Source organism: Agelaius tricolor, unplaced genomic scaffold (genome assembly GCF_023055355.1).
Source record: "Agelaius tricolor isolate 1412-34295 unplaced genomic scaffold, bAgeTri1.0.p SCAF_6, whole genome shotgun sequence".
Taxonomy (NCBI): Eukaryota; Metazoa; Chordata; class Aves; order Passeriformes; family Icteridae; genus Agelaius; species Agelaius tricolor.
This window is the reverse complement of record NW_027269266.1, coordinates 17,284,356-17,310,159: the sequence shown is the minus strand read 5'-3', so window position 1 is coordinate 17,310,159 and position 25,804 is coordinate 17,284,356. Positions and strand designations below refer to the sequence as shown.

Sequence of the window (25,804 nt, the reverse complement as noted above, 5' to 3'; positions counted from 1 at the left end):
AAAATATTGTAATCTGTAAACTCTTATGGATGAACAGGACTTTTACTCTTCCATCTTCAGAAATCCTAACTGCTCCAATGTTTGGGATTATATACCAATAGGATTATAAACTTTTCTTTTGCTTCTGGATATTTGAGAAAACATGAATTGAATTCCTCATAAGGGAAGTCTGCCATAACCAACGGCTTAAAGCAGAAAATCTATATATCTATAAAATGTTACAAATGTATATATATGGAAATCAAACTTTGAAAATTGCTGTACAGTATCCCAAAAGGTACTTTATGTACTGCCATTTAGAAACCTTACTTATTATAAGCAGCTGAAAACCAAATAATTATATTTTATTTATTTGTTTGTTTGTTTATTTTAATGCATTTAAGATTAGAGTTCATTTTTTGGCTTTCTATTCTGCCAAAGCATTTCAGAGTTTATTAAAAAGCCAGGGGAGATGGGTGGCAGGGCATGTGTATGCTTGAGACCTGAGCCAACATTTGTTCTCTGAACCATTTCAAATAGCTTTTACTCTCAAATGGAAATTATTCACTGTCCTTCAAGTCAATTAATTTAATTTTTCATGAGGTCAGCCTGAGCAAAGAGCTGATTTTTCTGTACTTATTTGGCTTAGTTGAACTCGGGAGAAGGACATGCAAAGATCAGGCAGTGTAGCAGAGAAATCTCTCTGGTGGTGATATGTAGGTGTGTTTCTAAACTGATGGAACTCTGAGTGATTTTAAAACTTTTTTAAGACCTTGTTCCAAAGTAATAGAGAAAAGACTCTCAGTCAGGCACAAGAAGTATGATCCTGATTATGTGAATGATTATGATTACATTTATTGCCAATGCAGTCTCTAAATACTGGCAGTGCAGTGAGTAACACAAGCAAGTCTGAAGGGTCATACTGGAAGCAGCCCCATGGAGAAACAGAGAGGTTTGGCTCTGGCTGTGAAGCAAGCACAGTTTAAAGGCCACAAAGCACCTACGTTGTTTCTTTAGAATTTTGTCTCTGTATTTGACTGGATCTTGGTGCTTTTACTCACCTGTTCAAAAGTGAGTCCCTCCACCACCTGGAGGATGCCTGGGAGCTCCTGAGCACAGCTGGCCCGGTCTCCAGCAGCGTTTTACACACTGGCAGGCTGATGTGCACCAAAATCAGCCACAATCACCACAGCCTGAACATGCTGGAATCATTCATTGGGGGGGCATCAGACAGATCCTCCTGCAATACCCACCTGCTGTTCTTGTCTTAGGGCAAATCACATTGTCCATCAGAGATGTGAGGGGGGAAGGGGACAAAGACCTGACTGTGGACCTGACTATCTCTCATGGCTTCCACAGACCTTTGAAATAACCAAGGGATGTGTTTAGTTAATAATGGAAATAAAGCAATAGTATGAATGGGTGGGAGCACATTAAAAACTAGGCATTATAAAATCTGGTGTTGGCAAAATATAATTTTATTACATTTGCTAAGAATCACAATATCTAATCTAATATTTAAGATAGTAAATTCTTAAATCGAGATATAATTTTAGAATAATGAAAATGCCGGTTTTTAACTCTTGTGCTGTATATTAAAAAAATATTTAAAATATTCAGTCCCAAACACTGGCTCACAACCAAAGTCCATCATGCAGGATGTTTTCCTCTGCTTTCCACCTTTTTAGACAAGCAGAGGCAGACTCAGACTCCTGCTGCTTCATAGCAGCTGCATGTCTCCTCTTGTACTTGTGCATGGGAAAACACCTGCAGACACAGCTGCTACCATAGCCAATCATTTTTACTGGATGTTTTACCTGTGAAGAAATCCTTCTAGTAAAATATAAACCATAGCAAAAGAACTTAAAATGATCAATGTCTAATCTCACTCAAAATATAGTAAACTTTCATTTACAAATAAGTTCAGTCTCATTTTACACATTAGAGGGTTGATTACCTCAGGTCATATTTGAGAACATATATGTAACAATATAATATATTATTAATTTATTTACTCCAAAAAAAAAAGGAACTGATGTGCATCAATATATACATTTCTTATTCTCTTTCTTTGAAGGTATTTGTGAAAGTAAGTTATCTTGTCATGGTTTTCAGCTATTTGATGTTGAAGAATAAAGGTAGGGCATTGTACCAGCTTTGTAACAGACTGTTTCAAGAGCAGTAAAAAAAATATCATCTGCTAGGAGCTCTGCAGAAAAAAATATACACTTCTTATTCCAAATAGATGAAAAATTGCAATGTCCTTAGATGACGAGAAGTGGGCTAATGAAATCTCTTTTTCAGCTGTATAAAAGCTGGCTTCAGCTTATATAAACACCTCAGTCCTGTGGCTTTACAAAATGTAAATCTGCCCCTTATTGATACAGAATGTTTGCTATGGCTCCCTGCCACCTTGTCCCAACTGCTAACATAAAATCATCAGTAGAAAAACAGAACATAGCAAGGATTCTTTGATCTCAAAGGTTTTTGGATACTGCCTCTGTCTGTTAGGGCTGTTGACCAGCAATGCAGGCTAACTAGGCTTTTGTTCTGCCTGGCAGTAAATGCTAAAGGAGCATAAAGGCCGCTCTGAATTGTTTTATGTACAGTGATTCGTTGCACAGTAGTGCTAACATCAGGGGAATAGTTCTCATTTCTTCATCTGTGCTGCATATTCCATGGCTGTCACCAAGAAGAGACTTTCTTGAATGGATGCTGGAATGCTGTTAGAAATTTTTCAGTCATTGGCTATAGCTTACCATATGTTATTACAAATATGTGACACGTGAATCACAGGGAAGATTTTTCTTCATCAAAGTTCCAGGTTGAAATTAACAATTAACAGTTGAAATTAACTCTTCTATTAAATTAATTCAAATAAGCCATATTTAGACCTATCTATTCTCCTCAATAAATGTTTCAAGAATGCACTTGGAGTTCAAATTTCTCTTCATAGCAACAAATAGATTAGTATTAAGTGCTGAAGTTTGAAGGTTTAAATGCTAAGAACAGAAGTGATGATTTAGCTATTTGTAATAACAGTGTACTTGTAATAACAATTCCTGTTGGCTTTTTTTTTAATTTTAATTGGTATTGTGAATTACCTCTGTAGTATTCCGTGATTATAATCATGTTGCAGTGCTAAACACTGAATACCAGAATTAAAGCTTTAAATTTGGGAGGGAGGTGCATGGCAAATTTGTGATCTTCCAATTAAATAGGTGCTTGAACAAGCATACCTGAGGGTTTGAATTGAAATTGCAAGGGAATCCTCAGTTCCAGCTTCTCCTAAATTCTCAAGTCTTGACTCTGTAACCATAACAACGCTAAGAGAATGTGGAGCTGGAAGGAAGGTTGTGATGAAATTATTTTTATTGCATCTAAAGTGACTTAGGTTCTCATAAATTGTTTAAAGGTCATTCCTGTGAAGATTTCATGAATTTAACTTGATAACAAGAAACTAGAGAGAGAATTCCCTAAGCATCTATGAAATTCATCTCTAATACCTGCAAATTATGCAGGCACAACATCCCTGCATTATTTTCTGTGAGCCACACTGGCATGTGTAGAACTCATTGCAGAAGTTAAGTCTTTTCTGACTTTTGTGCAATTCAGAGAGTAAATCACTGTCTCTCTGGTACACTGATGATAAGAAAAAGAGAAGTTTTGTATCTTTTTTTGTTTTGTTTTGTTTTGTTTTGCTTTTTTATATAAGCATACGTTTAAAATAGAAGCCAAACATTTTAAAGAATGTATTCTTGTTGATGTAATTTTAGTCTGTTCTTGTGCACCTCCTTTGTACAGCAGTGAGAAGCAGAATTAGATGTTATTGTACAGTGTTGTCCCCCATGCAAGCAGATACATTTATGACTGTCTCAGAATGACAAAATGATTTATAATCTCCAATATATACAACAATCCACCTGCCAGGAGCAATGCCTGGTGTTGGCAGGCTCTGGTAAAAGCCAACCATTTCAGCTGATAAAATGACTGAACCAATGCTGAAAAGGGGCAGCAGAAAAAGAAAGAAAATAACTTTTAAACTTTTTTTATATTATTTGTGCCAAGTGTGTAGTTTAATATTGTCAAAACACTTCCATGGCATAAGCTTTTAAAATCACTATTTAATTTCACCTGGACATTGTAGATTCATTCACGTGAAAACCATTCAGAGGGTAAACTGCAGTGAAAAGCAGATACATGAGCTGACTGAAATAAATATCTATTATTTCTTACTTAGCTATAGTGCAGATAATAATGTAGTGAGTAGGTAGTACTGTTAGTTAGTATTATTGATTAAAAGCAATAAGATCAAACATTTAAAAACAAACAGAAAAAAACAAACACCCCCCCAAAAAGCTCAAAAGAAACAAAAAAATTAACAACCAAAACAAACCCAATAATAATAATAGTAACAACCTAACAAACAAAGCAAGAAAACAGAAATTTTTAAAATATGCAAAACACCCCAAAAATCCCAACCCATAATCTAGGAAAAACAAGGCAATAAAAGGATGGTGTCTGTGCTAAACTACAGCCCCTGTAAATATATTCAGACCTTTTATCAGGCTTTCTACTTATAGAGAACCCTATCTGTTCTATCACAGCATTGTAATTTAAGCAAAAAGCTTTTTTCTGTGAAATGAACAAGTCTCTTCTATAATTTATTGCATTATTTCCTAACCTTGCTTAAATATGAAATCAGTGCTGGTTGTGAAAGAAAAATAATTTTGCTACCAGCTGTCAATACAGCTGCACAGCCAGACTTTCTGTCAGGTCATTCCTTAATCTCTATTCAGCCCTCTAAAAGTTGCAGCTAAGGTCTATATTTGAGACGCAGACATGTAAAATGTGTTTCCTGGAGGTTCTGTCTCTCTACCTCTTTATCTTCTTGCCCTCTTTCTCTCTATATTCTTCCCTTACTTGAAGTGTTCTTCAAGAGCAAATCAAAGATCAGCTCCAAATGCATGTTCCATAAAGAGCAAAAGGGAAGGAGGGAAAGAATAGAAGAGAAACATAAGAGGGTCAAAGAAAGAAAGGCATGGAAGATTGGACAAAGAGAAAAAAAGGAGGAAGAAAGAGCTAGAAACAAGATGGATAGGAAGGCTGGCATGAAGGACTGCTTCTTTTCTGTCTGCTGATTTAAGCTAAGGTGTATCTCTGGAGTGACCTTTTTCACTTTTTAGCTGCTGCTGTAATGATACAGACATCTTGGGCAGCTTCTCTTCATATGGCAAATGGTAATGTGCAATGCTTCAATCTCCAAGGTTCCTTAGAGCAAAAGAAGGGGCAGATTAGTCCCTTTTCTCATTAGGGATGTGCTCCACATGCTAAGCACATCACTTGCAGTGCTTGCACCAAACTTCCCTCAGCAGACAAGGTGCCAGCCCGGTGTTCACAGAGTGCCATAATCTGATTCTTGTTCACAACACGACTAAGCCTGGTATATCCAGGCTTAAAATGATAAGACTTTTATGGACAAAATCACGTATTCTGAGGGTCACTTATTGTAAAGCACAGCTCTGGAAGCAGTGGGCTGAAACTCAGAACTCAGCTTTGTTTGGACTCTTACCTCCAGTCATCAGTGATCAGTGTTCCTGCTACATTGGTTCAAGTTGTTTCTGTTGTGTGGATGTCTCACGTCAGCATCGGTTAGAATTAAACAACATGATTGCTGGTGGTTTCACCTTTAAGTAGGTTGAAATACTGGTTTTGTCCTAGAGAAAATTTAATTTAAAAAAGAACTTTTTTTCCCTTCTTTAAGAAATCCTAAAACTTTTAATTTGTTTATTATCTAGCTAGGTGAATAGTCATTTACTTGCTGAATTTAGCACCAAATTATTTCTTCAGTGTCAGGAGTAACTTCATAATTTTTCCCATGGGAACTTTTAACTCAGTGATATAGTAATGAAAAATCTTTTATCAGAAAACTACTATTTAAGAAAGTCAGGAAAGCTAGCATAAAAAAGAGTGTAATTGTTTAAATGGTGGATTTCAGGTCTGGCCATCTGCTGTAAGATGTACTTCTGTTTCTTTGGTGTAGCTGAATAAATCTGTGCTATAAACCACAGTGCATGTCACATACCAACCTTCAATGAATTCTGCTGGGGCCTATTTCGTCAAACACTAAAGGCACAAAAGCAAATGACACAGCAAATAATTTCCATATAAGCCTGCATTTACTTATGATGGGATTAAACACCCTGAAAAAAACTCTGTCATTCAAGATTATCGGGCACTGGTTTGAAACAGAAAGAATTTATGGAAACAATAAAGTAATTTCTTTTTCAGATCAGTGTAATTCTCATCAGAATAACTTCAAAATTTTACTTTGTTCTGAAGTGTTTAGGTTAGGAGCCAGCGAGAAATCAGGCAGATCAGGCAAGTTTCAGGTTCTGACAGAATTTGTTTAACATTTAAGTTCAAATTCTCCGTGAAATATAAGCCTTTTCACGAATTAACTAATTTCAGTGAAGAAATATTTGCTCTGAAATTTTCCAACCTCTCTGTTCAAAATGGCAGGCATTAGAGGAAGAATTTGTCCTTCCCCATGTAATAAAGGGTTTGCCTGCACCTATAACAGGAAGTCATCCACAAGTTGTCCAGGATAAAAATCTCACCTTCATGCTCTTATTCTAAAACCAGAAGTTGCTTATTTTCTGTTTCAACATTTCATAGCAAATATTAAGGTTTTGTTCCTCTTGCCTGGCTGTGAAAAAGCTAAACATACCTATTTAGTCAGAATTATTCATTGTGACACTGTTACAAACACAGATAAAGGACCCACTCCGGACTGGTCTCTTTATTTCACCTAGTCTGAGTTTGTCCAAACTGTCTCTAGGTACCTCCCTTTTCAGGTGCTTAATGCTAGAAGAATTAAGTGCCACTCTAAACCTTTAAACTGGTTACCATAGTTTCATTGTGTATCTCTATGAAAAACAATTCCTTCCTTATAACAATTCTGCTATTCAACTCAGGCTGTAATTAGAACCTCCCATTGTGGCTATAAGAGCAATGAGTAATCAGCATGTCATGCTAGGAACCTGGGAGTAGGTCCCAGCACACACTGGAGAAAAGATACATATAAAAGATAATGATGCCAATGTATGAATTTTCTTCCAAATTGCCATCAGTTTTCACATTGGACTCTGCAATCTCTAAAGAGTTTCATTCTCTGATTAAAGGAGCTCTCTCTACTACATATCATTAAGTTCTTGGCTTTTAAGACTTGCTGTGGGGCAAGGACTCCCTCAGGTCAGCTAACAACTGCGTGACAAATAGATCCCTTATTATTAGTTTAAGATGTATTTCCTTTCAGTTTGATTGAATTTTCTAGAAGATAGACAGCAACACATGATTTTTCTTCCATTTACCATATATCATTTTGTTTACCTTCAGCATATCTGCTCCCACTCATCTTCTGTGTAAATTAAATCTGATCTTTTCAGACTCTGCCATATGACTTTAATCACTGTAATCTCAAAAGTCTTCTATCTTACTCATTATGCATACTGCAGGCTTTTATGATACCAAGTGAGCCATTACTTTCCTTGAAAATCTATGAGGATACATAGATCTTTTCAAAGAGTATTTATAGTTCTTTTAGAATCTGTTTATACCTTATATTGCTCTCCTTCATGTTGATTCATTTGTATTTGCCACTTATGAATTTTAACAGATTTTAGAAGAGAAGCCATATCTACATCCTCAAATTCCAGGCCTCTGTTACCATACAGAGTCACACTATATAATTCTGTTCAGAAGTTTAGTCAGCTTTCTTTTATGGCCATTTGTGGGGAGCTCTTGCTCCTCTGTTGTTCCTTACAGGGCTAGTGGGAGTTTACAGCATCTGAGGATCTTTGGGGTGGTGTGTGTGTGTGTGTGTGTGTGTGTGCAAAAACTACTTTGCTGCAGTAGAGTTTGCTTCTTCCTTCATAATGGAATGAAGGCTTGCTGTTTCCATCAAGAGTCTAGTGAAGCTTTATTTGCACAATATTGGTGGCAAAAACTTGTGAGCAGAGAAACTTCTACACTGATATAGCAAAGAGGTGTAAATTCTGTTCCCACAAGAAGCTAGAGTTGTGGTTTGGGTGGGTTTTTTTCCCCTGTATCATCCAACACCACTCCTGGAGCAGCCTGCACTGCTACACAGCAGCTGTCCAGCATGTAGGCATACATGACACAGCTCCCAGACAATGTCAGCACTCATGTGAGTTTATAATACATTACATGTTCCCCATGTAATGTATTATAAACAGCAAATGCATCAGAAACATGGCAATGGCAAACGTGAGCTCACACAGAAGGTCCTGTCTCACTGCATTGGAGCAGATTCATAAGAACATTCTCTAAAGGATATTGCAAAGTGTACAGTCATGTTCAGAGGAATATATAGCTACAATCATCCACACATTACTGCCCTTGTCTACATACTATTAATACCAACACTGAATAGTTGGCTGAATAACTTTTGGTCATTCTGAATATGCACAAGGCATAACAGATTAGATTTTCTCTATAACAATTTTTTCAGATAAAAATAGGAAAAGGAGGTGTGTTTTGATATTCTGAAATTAAGCAGTGTATAAGCCAGACATGTTCTTGTAAATTAAAAATGCCCTGACTGAACATCGAAAACAACAGACACCTTGTCTGGGTTTTATTTTTCATTCTGACTGAGATGAGCCACAACTGCAGGCACAGGATGCAGCAACACAGGCAATGCTAAGTTCTTTGCTCTGCATTACCAGTATGTATATGGGGATTAATGAGTTGGAAATCCTGGAAGCAAATCTGAAGGGCTAACATTCTGCCTTCCAGGGTGACTTTTCTATAAGAACTCGCTAATAGCAGAAGACGTTTTGTCAGGCAGGATAGATTAGGATGTGCACTGGGATGGAGGTATTCAAGTGCTATTTCATCTGTCTTTCTCTGTTGCTCCTCCTGTTTCAACTAGGAGGAGTTTCCTGTCTAAAAGGATTGCAATGGCTATATCTGTATTTCAGTTAAGCTTAAGACTTGTATAAAATGTGGTTCTGCTAATTAGTCAAGATGTCATTAGTCCAAGGAAATTAATTGTACATAAATAATGTGGAATTTCAGCTTCATGGCTCAAGAGATAAATTCAGCCTTTTCAGAATTGTCTGTCTTAAAAATAAAATAGCAGAAGAGGATTATTAAGGAAGCTCTTCAAAATTCCCATTACCCTGCTAATGAAGATTTAACACATAGCCCAGAAGACATGGTTGATCTGTAATCCTTAAGGTCCTTACACCACAACAGCATTGGCCTATCCCTGGCTGCTCTCATCAGAGAGAAGAGTAATTGTGGCTTTGAAGAAGCAGCTTATCAGCCTCCTAGAAGTACAGTCCATGCTCAGCAGTGGATGGGTAGTTAAGAGTGTTCTCCTTCATCATCTGGACTTAAGGGAGTCATCTCTTGGGTGTATGCAAAGGCTGCTCTAAGCTGGTGCTGTTAATCAAAGTTCAATTCAATTCAATTGTCCCAAGGGTTGCACAGTACCAAGGTGAAGTTTGACTTGATTTCCTATAAAGATGCCTGGTATTATTACTATTATTCACTGATACAATTTTGCAGTAACAGTTAAATGAAGTCTGAGGGTTGACACTATTATTTTGTGATTGCAAAAGCAAAGGATTGTGTATTCTGTGCCCCCAGTACAAACACCTAGGGAAACCTCATCGATCTCCTCAAAATCATTGTAAACTTATACCATGATTTTCCTTGCCACCTTTTTTTCCCAATATTTTTATTTTATTCCTCAATGAAAAGAGGGACTCTTCCAGTTTTTTATCAACTGCCTAGTCTTCATGCATTGGACAGAGTGTGAAGCCTACAGGAAATGTCATTAGATGAGGAGAACATCTTTTCAACACCCACACAACAACACTGCTGCAAAGGACTGCGCAGGCAGAAGGCCATGGACAGTCAGACTCAGAGAAGGGGGTACATGTATCTCATTTCTTAAGGATGATAGGTTCTGTGTTTTTTCATGTAAGTTTTGCATAGCTTCTAACCAACTAGTTTGATCGGTTGTTTTTTGCCTACAATAGTTTTTGGATTTTGTTAAATATAAAATAATATATAGTGGTATAGCCTTTTCAAACCTGTAAAAGATTTTTATTCTGCATTTCTTAGCAAAACCTCCAGCTGTCCTAAAGAAGACTATGCCTTAAATATTTGTTTGTTTTGAAAGTACACCTCAGCTTTCTAATACAGAGAAATAACTGGAGTAGTTTGATAAAAACTATTTATACTTTATTTACCTTCATGGTCTAGAGCTTTTATCTTCTCTTCTTCTCTAATCTAAGTTATTGGCAGATATTGGTGCCAGAAATCTCATTCTATCCTTTCCTCTCAAGTTACAGAGTGAGTTCTCCATCAGTTATCACTGTAGTCAGCTGGAGTTTATAGAGATGATAGATATAAAGGGAAAAAATCTTGCAAGACATTTATGAAACAAGATTGTTTTGAATATTTAAGACAAGTTTCCTTCTATTCTGGGAACAGAAAAGCTTAGCTTCATTAAAAGCCGGAGGCAATGTTTGTATCAGCTGAGAGCTATTAATGAGCAATTTTCCCAAGTTTTTTTGGAGACTCACTGAAAGTTGCAGGCTTCCAAACTAGCTGCAACTCTTACTTTCCCTTGTCTTTTTTTTTTTTTTTTACTTGAGAAGACGGAATTTTGTTATTAATGAAAAAAAAAATCTGATGAAGTGTTGAATGAATCTCCAAATTATAACAGATTTTTCTGACAGTCAAATGTTTTACCTCAGTGGCAGAGACGATGGCTAAGATTCCCTATCATAGTTTAAAAATAACAAATAAATTAATGTGTGAAATAAATACATGTGGGAGCACTTAAGCAACTTATTTACTCTTTTTTTGTTGTCGTTGTTGTTTAGCACTCCTTTCCCATCCTGGTCTTTAAGGATTAGCTATGCTGTTTTTACTCTCTTCATCTTTTTTGCCTTCTTTCCCCCCCTCCCTATAAAATAGTCCCCATGCTTCATGCTTTACAACATTTTTCCCATCAATTTGTTTTTTGAATTTTTCCTTATAAGTAGCCAAGTTCCAGAGATATTATCTTTGCTCTACCTTTATCCATTTTTACACTTTTCTTTTTTCCCCAGCCAATGTCAGTGATACTTACAGTAACAACCTAGATGGACACAGTGGAAAATCATTTCACTGGCTAAAATTACACCTTGATAGTCTGACATCAGATTCCTAAGTGGTATGTGTCATGTAGCATTCAGAGATTTGAAGAGGAATGAATGGCCAAGCCAAGGGAGTTAGTAGCTGATCACAAAACCTGTGTGTATAGGAAGATAAACTAAAAGATGCTTAACTTTTTTACCCACAATTCAAACATAGCATGAATACGTGGAAATACTCCATCAATAAATGGAAACACAGCATATGAAGATGTATTTAGATATTTCTGTGTAGTAGAACTTTCCTACAGTCCTACCTGTACACACACCTGCTTCATTAGAACTACCTCTTTACCAGCTCTGAGGTGAATTATGTCCTGGTGCCTCCAAACCAGCAAATGGCACCTCTCCTTGCCACTCTGAGTAGTGCTTGTGCACAGCTGCAAATCTGTGTTCTTATTCTTTCTTTTACAGCCAAGTAAGTCCTGCAGTGACAAGAAAGAGGCCAATTTTGGTTAAAAGCATATCTAGTTCAACAGAATATCTGGCAAACAGGGAGAAAGGAAATTATACAATTGAGAGCAATCAGAAATTTCTTTTGATGGGTGATTACCAGCAGATTGCAATGTTTCTACATAGATCCACAGAGCTTGGTGTCAGCCCAGCTGCAATTTGACATTTTTATAAGATCATCAGTCTGCATAAAAGAGCAGCTTATGAATAACATGATTTTTTGTAGTATGCTGAAGAAGGAGGATTGAAGAGACCAGGTATTTTCAGTCACTGAATACAATGGGTCTCCAGCTCAGCCAGAGCTGTCAGCTGAAATACCATTTTTTCTTTAGAGTTAGCATGCCAGAATATATCACTGGCTCTAATTTCTAAAGCTAGGATTCATTAGTATATCAATTAGTAACTTTGAATAAGGTAACCTTTTAACCACAGAAAACCCATCTGTGGTGTAAATGGGTTAAATAAAATCTCCCTCTGCCCACTGTATTTGACTAAAGTTGGTACTTCCCTTCTGGCATAGTCTCTGCCCAGAATTTTTTAACCATACACTGAATTGCAATAAATTGTGCATCAGTCTCTTTTGGTCTTTGGTGAAGTCACCTTCCTGTCATGTCTGAAACTGGGATATTGATCGGGTTTCTGGCATGCCCTGATCCTTTAAGGATTCTAATTATCATTGCAGCTACAGATTTTTGCTGCTCCTGTCACCCCACCCTTTCTCTTCCTACATCCAGCACTCCTAAGTCATTTTCTGGGAAAATGAAGTACTCCTGTGCCTCTGAAATGCCTTCCTGTCCCTCTGAAATGCCTCAGTGTGCAGCTGCTAGGATAAGGCATGTGGGCAATACCTTGTGCTCAACTATGGAAATAGCATGAAGTCCTCGCTCACATGTTCAAATTAAAGAAGCTTAATAAAAAGATTTAATTGTGTATATGTGAGGCTTCATGCTATATATTTAAGGAGAGGCAACTAAAATTTCAAAATTACATCTTAAAAAGTGGTGACTATGGAAAAAAAACGTGATGTTAGAGTTAGCAAGCATCTCAATATGCATTCCAGCCCACATTAATAGTTTATGAAACTGTAAAGAAAGAAATAATAGGTGAAAAGAATTTTCCATGCATTTGGCATTAGTAGGACTGAAACTGGACTACTACCATCACTTCTTCCTGATACACACTTCTAAAAAATGTTTAAAATTTATGAAGCTCATAAATCACCAGCCATGCATATAATTGGAAAGCTGGTAGAAGTCATTCCATCAATACACTCAGGATGGAGTTCAAACACCAAGTGGGATGCCTGAAATTAAGATGCCAGTGTGTGGCCATCCCCCGAACAACCCTTTATGCTGTAGCCATTTTGAAATTCCCCAAATTGCATGTGTCCCACCTAGGTGTCCAGGGTCCCTTCATTCTCATGGAGACAGAAGGCCACAATAAAAGCAAGTAGACAAAAGCATAATTGAGGCAAATTAAAGTGACAAATGATATAGACCTTTTTGTTGAATTCGATTAACCATTAAGCAGCAAGTGTAAATCAAAACAGCAAAGCTTGTGTCAGATATTTTATATTTTGCTCACTTCAAATCAAGACCAAATTTTAGCAAATAGAAACTTTGGAATAATTTTACATTCAAGTGCAGCTTTGGTTTTGACAAGGTATTTGTTGGAGAGGTACCATTTTACCAAAAAATAGAAAAACAAGAGGGACAAATTAGGTGACAGGAGAAAAAGATATTTCTCATATTCTAATTGTGTGTCTTTCTCTATATTAGGGTCTCAGTCCCTCAACTCAGATATGTATTTAACTCTCACATGGGGGATACATGAAAATTGGTGACATTTCTTTTGCTGTGAGAGAACAATATGATGGCATTATGGAAAAGGAAGCCAATTCTAATCTTTGAACTTAGTTTTATTTTTTTCTCTCTTAGTTTGCTTTGTGTATTTCTCACTTAGATTCCATTATATTAACTTTGATGCTGCTCTTCGTGATTCCTGGATAAGCTTTAGTCACTGGCAAAAGTGCTCAAAACTTCGGCCTTTCCTCCGTGCTCATCACTGTTTATGATCCTTTCTCCTCCCTTCAAAAATTCTTGTTTTATTCACAGATGTGGAAAAGGATGGAAAGGAAACCGTTGCCACATAAGTGCTAAGCCTCTTCAGCCTCCAACTTCAAGTCCCCTACAAAATGGTAGGTCTGTAAAAAGAAAGTAATATCTTTCAATTCATCCTTTGAGTCTTTCATTTTACTTATTTTTGTCTTTGATTGCTCTGATTTTGCAGATATTTGGATTGGATTTGGTATCGGTTTCTTACTGATTAAAATTACAGCTGCTGCCTTGTATTTTCTTTCAAAGAAGAAAGCACCAGAAATGTAAGTAAAACTTCTATTTTGCGTATAGCAGACACAAATGTGGCACAGAGCAATGGCCAACTACCCAGGTTCATTGGTTTCAGTTTTGAATCTCCCCACAGTCTGTCTTCATATGAAACACTAAGCAGAAAATGTAACTTTGCAACAAAAGCTGACCTTACTGGGCCCCAGTCTGGAAACAATGAGCAATGGCTTGATTGCCTAGAATGTTTTCATTGTGGCATTGTATGAGTATTCTTAAATCATAAATTTTAGAGGTTTTTAGGATATGCCTTCAACTGACAATTCAGTATTTCACAGATATATATATTTACAAGCCCTTCCTGTCATCCATCTGATAATCTCTGCTTTTTCTCTCCAGCCTAACTGTTTATTTTACTCTAACCCCTGTATTGCTTCTCTGCCTCTCAACTTATTCTGCTAGATCCTTCTCTGCCAGCAAGTACCTAGCACTGTCCCTTCCTCCCTTTCAGCAATTCCTGTTGCACATTCCCTTGTCCATTTTTGTGCTGTTAGATATTCCTCACCCTTCATTTTCTTCTCCAGAATTCATCTTCAAAGCTGTCTCTTTTCCTTTAAACTTGTTCTCTGCTATAGACTTCCCTCTCTTTGGGGATGTTGTTATCTCCCAAAGTATCTACTAAACTGTGCAGACTGCTGTCCTGACATTATTGCTGCTGACATCTCCTATCTGCGTGCTCCCCTGACAGGTAGAGCTGTCTGTGGACACAGAACAAAATGTTGAAGCAGAAACCTTTATTGGTTGAGCTTCTGTTAATTGAGTGCATGGCTTCACCTGCTTTCCTTACATCTCCCTCCTCTTCTTGAAAGCAGGAATAACATTTCCTTATCTGATTTCCCGGGGCTTTAAGATTTAATTCATTCACATTAATACAACCTGCAAAGGCACACATACAGAAAAGCACTTCAGAAGGGCAAGATTACTTGTATTGTAAGAGCTGCTGCATTTTTCTTTTTGTGATTTCAATATTTATCTTTGAAAAAAGAGTTTAATTTCTCAAAACACGTTTGATAGTGTTTTAATTTAAAATATTCTTGTTTCCTCCACTACTTCTTCTGTACTCTCATTCAACTCTATGTTTTTCTTTCATAAATGTCTACTCAAAGGTTACTGCACTGCCATTCACATCTCTTTTACCCATAAATCTATACTTAAAGATTTTTTTTTCTTTTCTTATAATTATTATGCTACCAAAAAAAAGATAGCAGTCTTTTTTCTACCCTGTTGCAATATGATGCTAAGCAATGTGGTCCCATTAGGTATAAAACAGGGATGAATAAGGATCTTCTTAGTATGGCTGTAAGAATATACCACAGCTCTGATATGCAGAGGACCAGAGCTGTGAGAGAGAGGATTTGACAAGCTTACAAAACAAAGCTTATTCTGGTCTTGATTGTTTTCATTAAAGCTTTGAGAAAGGTAAGTTTTAATGATGGAAATTTTTTGTGGCTACAAATTTTGTCTATTAGAAACTGAGATTGTCAAATCATTTTGCCCACATTACAAATAATTTTTTTTTCTTTTCCTTGTTTTCAGTCACAGTCTACTTAACATGTAAGTGAAAATGCTTTTATAGGCATCTTGCTAAGAAAAAATTAGCTAATAAATGGCAATTTTTTTGAAATTGTGAAAACAATGAAATCTGAAATTTTGAATTTGAGAAGATAAATTCATCCAGGTTCTTCCTCTTCAACTACCTAGTGGTTTGGTATACAAAAATCACAGCTGGAAACATAGAAGTAAATGAAGGCAAATTATTCCTGAACTGCTTAATCAATAATCAGAAATGACAAGTCAAAATGCAGCCAATGTTAATGTACTGAAGTTTGGATCTTTAGGATAAGGCTTATAATAAGAAGTGACATGTGTTTGCATAAGTCTGTAAAATGTACAATGTGACAGCACCACACAGAGGCATGAGATTTTACTCCTGATTTTTTTCAAGGGATTTGATGAATGAGAGGATTTTACTGGCACATAAATTATAGTTTCCTACAGCTAATTTTCACTTGTGTCTGCTTTTAGCCCTCCTGAGCCATGTTGTTTTCATAAAGTCATTAGGCACTAGAGTCACTCTAGGGAAGCTTTCACATGCTTGAGGCCATATTTACTACCTTTTGATAAATTCTTTTGCTTGCTATTTTTATGTAATTTCTGTTGTGTCCCGTTGCTTTTCTGTATAGACCCACCCATGCAGGCACTGGCAGATGGTTCTCCAAAGGAGAACATTAGGAGTTGTAGGTGTTAGCTCCCATGACATCTTAAAATGTTGTGTAGGTCCATCTAAGTCCCAGGGAAAATAGTACAGGAATGTGCACAAGAGCTGGAGAAGCTTAAGAGTCTAATACAATTCATTTTTTTCATCAGAAAACCAGGTAGGAGGCAGTAGGGATAGGCTGAGTAGCCCTCAGGTGATTGCCAGCTAAAAATTTGTCACTAACAGCAGTGAGAACCTAAATCACATTTGTCCCTCTTCTTCTTCTCCAGAAACAATAATAGTGCTTTAACCCTTCCCTTCAACCCAGAATGGATGCCCTGCCTCCCCTTTTCTATCTCCTTCTCCTTCTCCTTTGCAGAATTTAATTTCTGATCTGCAGGCTTTAATCACTCCTGTTACTGAGTGGGAGTTACTGGAAGTCATCATGCAAGTTTACTTCCTAATGGACAAAAGCAGCTTTACATGGCTTGGCAGCAGCACACTTCATTGCCATGACAGCATTCAGATATGTCAGATACTTCCCAGTCCCCAGCTGGGGATATGTGAAACCTTTGTATAGAAGCCCCAAATCAGAGAAGCTTGTGAGTTTCTCTCATTCCATTTTGCACTATGGAGATGATGTTCCCTAATCCAGAAGGGAAGGTTGCCAGTTGCTCCATTCTACCAGTAACATCTGTCCTTGTTGACCAAATAGAAGCAAAGCTTCATTTTAGCTTCCATTTTTTTGCAGCTGCCTTCTAATGCTTCACTGTAATTTGAAATGTGAGAGTATGAAAAGTAAGTGACTTTCTGTCCAGCCAAGCTATGCCTTTTTACTACTGCCTCCAAAACAGTCAGTGTCCCTGGGTCATTTCAGTTTGTTTCTTTCCTGTTCCTGAACTGTGCCATCCACTGCAAGGCCAATGCACCATAGCTATTATCAGTTCTGTCAATCTTAATGAACACAGAACATCAAATTTTCCAAAGCATATAACAATGTATCTTGCCACACAAGCAAAAGAGTGAAAAAGTGAGGTCTTATGAGAAAGCATTTTAAAATGATAGAAAATCATGGAAAGAAAGGGCCCACAGAGGCCATTTTTCATCCTGCCACATCACAGACTCTATTGTATCACTCCTGAGTTCACATTTAAAAACCTCTAGCAACATGAATTTGATGGCATCCTCGGGCTATATTGGTACCTTGGGTAGAAAGAAGTTTGCTGTTAGAAAGTTATTTTCCAACTGCTGATATGTCTGTTTATCATTTAATTTTATTCCTATTTACCATGGGCAATAACAGATCACTCCCTTCCTCCTTGCAGGAAGCTTTTTCTCTTCTTGAAGGCAGTTGTCGTGCCTCCTTACAGGCTGCTTTCTTCAGGATAAACAAGCTCAGTGCTTTAGTCTTTCTACATAGTTAAGGTTTACTTACAATTATGATGATTCCCAGTTTCTGTTGCCAGACTTTCTGCAATCAGACCATACCCTTCTGGAGGTCTGGTGTGAAGGAACGGGTGGTATATTCCAAGGGAAGCTCTCCAAACAGATCTGAGGGGCTGCCAGAGGTCATTGCTGGCTGTGCCTCTGTTCCTACATCCCAAAGAGATAAACAGAATGACAACATAATGACATTTAGTGAATGGTTTTCAGCTTGTGAACTGGAACAGAGACAGATACAGTTCATGTATAATGGGAGAAAAATGCGCAGTTTTATGGGAAAAAGTAAACCAAAATTTGGAAGCATTAGCCATAAATGTTGGTTGGGAATTGTTGTACTAGTACAATGCTGCTATCCAAATCCATTGATTCCTCTGTAGGGTATTGTTCTCAGAAGTTTTCAGTTTTTCTGAAATGTTACATCTGATGATCACCACACATAGGAAGGACTGCACAGAAACAGGAGGAAACACACTGAGGCACCGACAGTCTGTAATCTGTAGCCTTCAGGATCACAAAGATGAACGTTGCAAAGGAGTGATTTAATTAAAAAAAAATTGCTTCCCCAAAGTGACTCAAAAGATACAAAGAACAGACTTAGGAAACCCCTACAGCATATTAACAGTCAAATCAAACATCCAAGTGGCCTGTACATTATTTTAGATGCAGCTTTTGGAAAGTCTTCTCTCCTTGCATTATGCCTCCTATTTCTTTCATGGGATATGCAAAATATAGCTTACTTCAGCAAACCTAAATTTAGTTGAAAAGATTTTAGACATGCTTTGGAAATTAAGATCTTGAGTTTTAGTTTCTGTTAAGAACTGCAGTTTTAGCACACCTATAAAAATTCTTTTAAGGGATTATTTTAATTAGTAGCTTAATTGTAATTAAATCTTTGGTCGACTAGGACTTTGTCATTGTTGTTATGGATCAGATAAGCATTCCTCCAGTACTGTATTTACTAAGAATCTGTGTTCTCTATGAAAGATTTGTTTTTTTCTTTTAAAGGCATATTGAAAAGTACAAAATTATGAGCTCTTGCATCCAAAAAAATGAAATCTACATATTTAAATTTTCCATTAACAAGAATGATGTTACTCAGCAGTCTGTTTATGCAGTGGAGGGTATTTTGTGGAGCATAAAACTTCTTCCTGTCTTTGTGAAATTGTAGTGGAGAAACCTCTGACAAGGCAGTAGCTTTTGCTACTAAGGAATGCAGATGAGCTTAGTAAAGCTATGCCTAATGTTACCTCAACCTAAGATGATTAATTCTCTCCATTCTTATTGTGGTATTTCTGGTTATGTTAGAAAACCCATTTCTTTCTAAACTACCTTACACACATATTTGAGTATTTTTAACTTTTTTTTTTACTTTTTTTTTTTACTTTTTTTACTGCAGTTGCTACCTCATCCAATTGATAGATTACAGCACTTGTGTAAACATGTGATTAAATTTTCTCTTACAAATTCTTTAAGGCCATTTAAGTAATTTGAAAATATTTTAGAAATGTTAAGGCTATCTATTGATATCCTTTAGAAAATATTGCTTGCTGCATTCACAAACAGGGATAACCATATATATAAGAATGTATAAACATATTCATATGTATGCATGTACGCATTTATGTATGGTGTATGTATGTGTAGCATAAGTTATATAAGGTAGTATATTCAAGGTGGCTTTTGAATTTTGAAAAAAATGTTTGTAAGAACAGGAGTGAAATTTTGAAAGTTCATTTTCCACCTAAGTTTCTGGTGCATAAATTCAAGCAGTGCCCATATTTTGGGCCATAAAATTGCCATTATCCCTAAGATTCAGTCACCAATACATATGCTTTTCATGATTCAGATCTAGAGGGAGAAGACACCTGAAATCTGCTGGACTCAATTTTATTGCTTGAGACATAGACAGGACCAATTTCAGCACTAAGCACAGTAACCAAAAACGTGTTGTTGAAGAACTTGGCCAGCACTCTGGTGCCCACAGTTTGGCACAGTATCCTTCCGGTTAGTTCTCCTCCTTGCAGAGGAAGCTGGAGATCTGTGTTCAGCACCCTCCTGCCCTCAGGACAGACCTAAGTACTCAGCATGTTCTTGCCCAAATCAGCTGTGTATGTGTCTTGCACTAACTGCTCAAGTTTAAAGGAGTGATGAAAGAGAATCAGACCAATTCCTGTCCTTACCATTTGCTACCGGCACAGTAAGGGTGGTTCACACTGAGAATTGTGTGACCTGTGTTGCCCTTTGGAAGTGTCTCAACTGGCTCTAAGGAGAACTGATTTGCTTAATTCCATATCATGCTTTTAGGCCATACAGTTGGTTTGTGATGTCTCAACGAGGCGCCAAAATTAAGGCATGCAATTCTGGCCCTTTGGGCACTAGTTTAGAAGCAGAGCCAAACTCCTTAAAAACTTCTCATCTAATTTTGTTTCTGGCCTTAGATTTTGTGAGCCATGCTTTCATATTAGAGTAAAAAATAAATTTCGTACACATTTTCTGGACTTCATTCAGGAGGACTGGGATGCAAACGTACACTTAGTAGGCATATAAATAATCTTTCACTGCTTCACTAAGCAAACTAAATGAATCAGAATATCATTATTTATTACAGTTAAGATTACATCAAATGAAAAAATTAACAGATTCAAATATTCAGCTCTCCCTATTGTTGTGTCAGGTAATCAAAATAAATTATGAGACTGGCATTAGAAGCAATTATTTTCTGACAGTCTTTTGTGAAAAATTTTAGGGAGACATGTCTGGTTTAGTCTAAAATCCAAACTTAGCTTCTTGCACTGATTTAATTCATAAGGTAGAATATTTCTGTGCCTTACTTGTGTCTTCCTCCCAAGCAGCCATTCTGGTTTTACCTATTTGCAACGGAAATCATGCAGTGTGTCTCCTCTGTGTTTCCCACTGAGGAACAGCTTCCCTTCTCAACATCTCTATGGGCTGTGCTCCTGTGGCTGCTCTTGTCCCCTCAGTCCTGCCTACCCCAGTAACACAGAGCCTGTCTATCAGATTCTAGGGAGACATAGCTTCAACCACCTGCAGAAGCAGCTTTGGAACAGAAATATTTTTTAAAGGAACAAAATCTATTTCTCCATCATCAGGACTGATGGGAAGCTTTAGGGAAAATTTTTGTCTTAGAATACTGTACATGCAGATTTCTATGTACACAAGGGATAAAAACTGTGGATAAAACCCAAAAAACCTAAATGCATCATTTCAGAAGCAAAGACTAGCTTCTGCTTCATTCTTCAGTAATTTTAACTAATACATCTGTCACTTTTTATGTGGTATTGAAACAGTTTTGATGATTCCAATACTACTATTTGATGGGCATCTCACTATAACAAAGACATTGAGGTGCTGGAGAGAGTCCAGAGCAACAAAGCTGGTGAAGGGTGTAGAAATTAAGTCCTATGAGGAGCAACAGAGGGAGCAGGAAGTGTTTTGCCTGAAAAGAGAAAAGAAGGGTCAGGGAAGACCTTACTGCTCTCTATAACTACCTGAGGTAGGAGATTGTGGCCAGATGGGGGTGAGTCCCTTCTCTGAGGAACAAGTGACAGGACAAGAGGACATGGCCTCAATCTGTGCTGGGGGACTTCAGGCTGGACATCGGGAAGAATTTCTTCACCAAAAGGGTTGTTAAGCATGGGACAGAGAGCCAATGGAGGTGGAAGGGGCTGGACATGGCACTTAGTCCAGCTGACAAGGTGGTGATCAGTCCAATGTTGGACTCAGTGACCTTAGAGTTCTCTTCCAACATAAATGAGTCCATGATTCTGTGATTTCAAGCGATGTGGAATACTAACAACTCGTCATCTATTAGGGAAAAAAAAATTAGATCTAGGCAGCATGTTCCATGCCCATTCTGCTTTTGCAGAATAAATGTGATTAACTGCACAGGTCATAAGTGCTCTGAGAAAGAAATAGGACATGTGAAGACCTCTATCAAGAAAGCATATCTTTAAACCTACAGATGAGGTAATGGACATAAGATCCATAAATAGAAAAATTTGTCCTAATAATCTATTATAAATTGTTTAAGGCATTGTGTTAATTAGTGAAAAATTTGCATTTCAATACCTTAAGTGAATATTTATTCCTGCCTTTGTAGAAAAAGATATGAGTAGAAAAAGCTTGTATAGCTTTGAAACTGATGCTGATGATTTTGACCCAAAATGCAAGTTCTTTCCCAATTAATTGGAAAAGTGGAGTACTTATAACAATGAAATAACTAAGGTGCTCTTGAACTTGGAGCCTAAGACCATGTTAATCACTGAATTGTTAGTCTGATAGCAAAAAACAGGAAAAACATGATTTCATCCCATGCAAAGAAATTATAGGAATGCAACTTTTAAGGCAATCACATGTTTTATTTAATGTATAGAACTATACCTGCATTTTATAAATACTAAATAGTTCTATGCACATCCAGAAGCATATATATTTTTGAAGCAAGATATGAAAAATTATTATTTTAACCTAGACATTATTTATCCAGAATATTGGTTTAATATCATTAATTTCAGTAGAGCTCAGTTGTAAATATATATAGCCACCTATTTTTTTGGACTCAAGTCTTTTGAACTTTAATCTGTTTGGTTCTTTGATGACCTGTGTGATATGGTGGTTTTTGTTCCTTTTTTTTTTTGTTTGACTTCCCAAGGAAAGTGCAGAAAACTGCTATTTCTTCATTTGCCAATCCATTGTACAAAGACCTTAGATCATCTGGGAAAGTAAAGGTAAGCTGTCCCTATTTGTTCAGAAAAATGTGAAGTGGTCCTCAAATAGTTTTCCATTAAAAGAATGTAATCCCTGAGAGAATTCTATTTAATAAGTGACAATTAAAAATTAACTCAATACTCAGATCAGGTCCAGTGCATTTTCAAAACATAGTAATAGTTGAAATCAGCTCAGTTTTGACATCTCAGTGTTTATAATTATCATGACTATAGGCTGGAGATTTGGAAGAAAAAAAATATTTTGGATTAAATATTTACCCACACATAGATAAGAATGAACTCGCTGGGACTCGTCTCCTTTTGTATCTGGAGAACAAACAAAAAAACCCAATAAAAACCATCCAACAAAGCAAACAAACACAACAAAGGAAACACATCAAAAACAATAAAAACACAAAATGCATGATTCGGCAACCAAGTTGCCTTTGCACACTCACTTAGCTTTAATAAAAGAGTTTTTAGTCTTCCCCAGTACCTTAAACATACATCACAATTTCCATCACTGTAAAATTCACCTTGACACTAAAGAAGCAATTGGCCACACATTGCCCTAGTACCCTTTCTTGATCAGAATTAAGAAACTGATAGAGTAACAAAGAAATTTTTGCATAAAATATATATTTAAAAGTGAACATATTACAGCAAAAGAATTAAAGGCAAGATTTAATTCTCAAATTAGAATAACTAAAAATCATGCCTTACATTTAACAAGAAATAAATTATTGAATTAAATGAAGGTGTCTCTGATATTTTGTTTATAATTAAAAAAAAAAAAAGACAAAGACCCTTGGAATAAAAAGAAAAAAAAAGCCAAAAAATTTTAAATATCCTTCCTGCCCTCATTTTGATACTACCCTTATTAGCATTGAAAAAGCTAGGCTTGATTTGAAATAGAAAATAAAGCTTGTCCTTAGCACAGTCAATAATATAAGATTCCACTGCAGCTTTGAATAGGATTAACTCTGACATGCCATTTACTTTTTGTAAAAAGGTCCTTACACCTGATTTTAGAGACATTAGATCAAATGAATTCACTTATAGGTTGGAGTTTGTGAGAGCTCCAAGTTGGAAATATTCCCATCACAATCATGTCCAATTCATCAGGACATTTTTATTTTAGTTAAAATAGATTCCTGACAGGCTTCATTTAATAGCAAGTTGAAAAACAGAAGCACAGAGTCAGGAGAGACATTTTCATGGAAGACAGCCCCAGGCATTGTGATTGAAGTCCAGCCATGTACCAGAACTTCCTCTATTTTCTCTAAGACTGGGAAAATACATGTTTGCACAAATTCTTCTTTTTAAAAGAAAACAGGCATTATGAGTTTTCTCCAAGTCTGATGAGACTTAAATCTGAATGGTGTATCATCAATCAAAAGAGATGACAGAATGTGAGCAAAAGCTCTTGTCTCCAGCTGAATACTCACAAGTTATGCCCTTGTGGGAGTCTCTGAGCTTCATAAAGAACAGTTCTCCTGAACCTTCCTGAACACTAAAGTCATGTGGGCTTAGCATAGCTCTACTCTTGCTCATAATACTGCCTCATAATTTTGGATCCATAGAGTGCGTTACACAGGCACCACATGGCAGAATATATTCTTTTCAGCTCACTAAAAATATTCTGAAGCAGTTTTTTTTCTTTTTATAGTCTCCTAGGTATGCCATCTCATCTGCTGTTCAAATCAGTGTTTCTCCATGGCATGAGGTATGTAATAATATATTTCTAGGACGTGTGTTGGACTAGTAAAGGAAATTCATTCGCAGAGGAAAGGGAAAAATGTCACTTAAAGTCAATGGTTTACTTCTACTGTTAGCACGTCTGGAAATCTGAAAAAGATGACTGGGGCTGAATTGGTTGGCAAGGACCTCATAATAACAATTCTAGTAGTGTTGCTCTTCATAGCTACTTGGTACACCATACACTAATGCAGTAAGTTTCAGTCTGGGTAGATGCTGAAGAAAATGTTTAGAATTACTGAAATCCTTTCCTGAAGGAAAGGTTCATATTATCTATTTTCTCATAATTTTTCAATCAAGGAAATTATAACCATTTCCTTGAATAAAAGGAAATCACAATGCCATGTACCAAAAGTAGTGACCCACTGCAGTTACACTATTGTACACAGATTGCCTAAAATAATGCTAAATGTATATTGGAGCAAGGGCTCTGGAGACAAGGGAAAAGTGGAGGAAACAGATGCAGAAGTAGGTTAAATTACTTAATCAGGGGCATGTGGTAGGTAATTGTTTTGGTGGATCTATGCTAACTTTATTCAGCTGAAAGTCTGGTCTAAAAATGTTTCAAGATCTTATAGTTTTCTTTAATATGTTACTTCTATAATGAATCTATAGCCATTTGTATGTGAATTAAAAAAAATAATTGAATCACTTGGATTTTAAATTTAATTCTATCTTTTTTTCTTTTAGTATCCGTTTAATGAAAATGTGAATGCTACTTCTTTTCCGAATCCTCTCTATGGTGTAGCAGCAGAAGACATGGAAAAATTATGTAGCTCCTTGAAAACTTAAACACAACACAGGATCAATAGTTAATCTGGAACTGTGTCATGATACTCTAGTATTTGCAATATGAATTAATAACTCATTACAGAATAACTCATATTAAAACAATTATGTTTAGAAAGTAAATTTATATTGAAACTGCAATCCATACATAAGTATATAAACCATAATTATATATAGTCTTCTGTCATTTCTCTTGGTGCAGAAAGAGATTGATAATTATAACTATGAATTCATTTTACATTCATACAGTTCAAATTCTAGTATGTAAATAAAATATTTAATCTAATCCAGATTCTTTATGTTTAGGAATCATAATTTTATGTCCATTATTTGAGAAACAATGACTTAAATATTTCTGCAATTTTGCATTAGAAAGGGATTTTAACCAACTCTTTTAGTGTTCCAAGATGCAGAAGCAAAAGTCTTTATAAAATTGGAAACATTTCAAACTAAATCAAGAGTGGTCATGAATCATAGATTTGAATATTGGCTCAGCATGTGATTCATCTATGTGACACACTAGTATATGCACTTATTTTTAAAAAATATTTTTAATATTAACCATGATCGTTATATCTGACCAAATTTCCCTCTGGTCAGCTCCACAGTTCTGTAGTTCTGACCACAGTGCTCCTGATAAATTTAGCTTAGTGGTTGACAGAGAGTGGAAACTGGCATGTTCAGGAAACCATATTTCTGCTGAATAGGTTGGCCTCCCACACAGCTAAAACTTATGTCAGCCCATGCCTCCATGAGAAAGATATTGGGGAAGAATTCTGGAGCGCCTTGTGATTTCGATTGTCATCCTCTGTGGTACCA

The 25,804-nt window shown here is 36.5% G+C and overlaps 1 protein-coding gene across 1 annotated transcript in view; it reads left to right on the top strand.

Moving 5' to 3' along the window:
- MALRD1 (MAM and LDL receptor class A domain containing 1) overlaps positions 1-25,113 on the top strand; it is a 226,904-nt gene extending 201,791 nt beyond the window's left edge. The window contains exons 34-38 of the mRNA XM_071428846.1: positions 13,784-13,866; positions 13,959-14,049; positions 22,384-22,459; positions 24,108-24,164; positions 24,887-25,113. Coding sequence (XP_071284947.1) covers positions 13,784-13,866; positions 13,959-14,049; positions 22,384-22,459; positions 24,108-24,164; positions 24,887-24,988 — 409 coding nt within the window. The 3' untranslated portion in view covers positions 24,989-25,113. The remainder of the gene's footprint in view (positions 1-13,783; positions 13,867-13,958; positions 14,050-22,383; positions 22,460-24,107; positions 24,165-24,886) is intronic.
- The last annotated feature ends 691 nt before the right edge of the window (positions 25,114-25,804 follow it).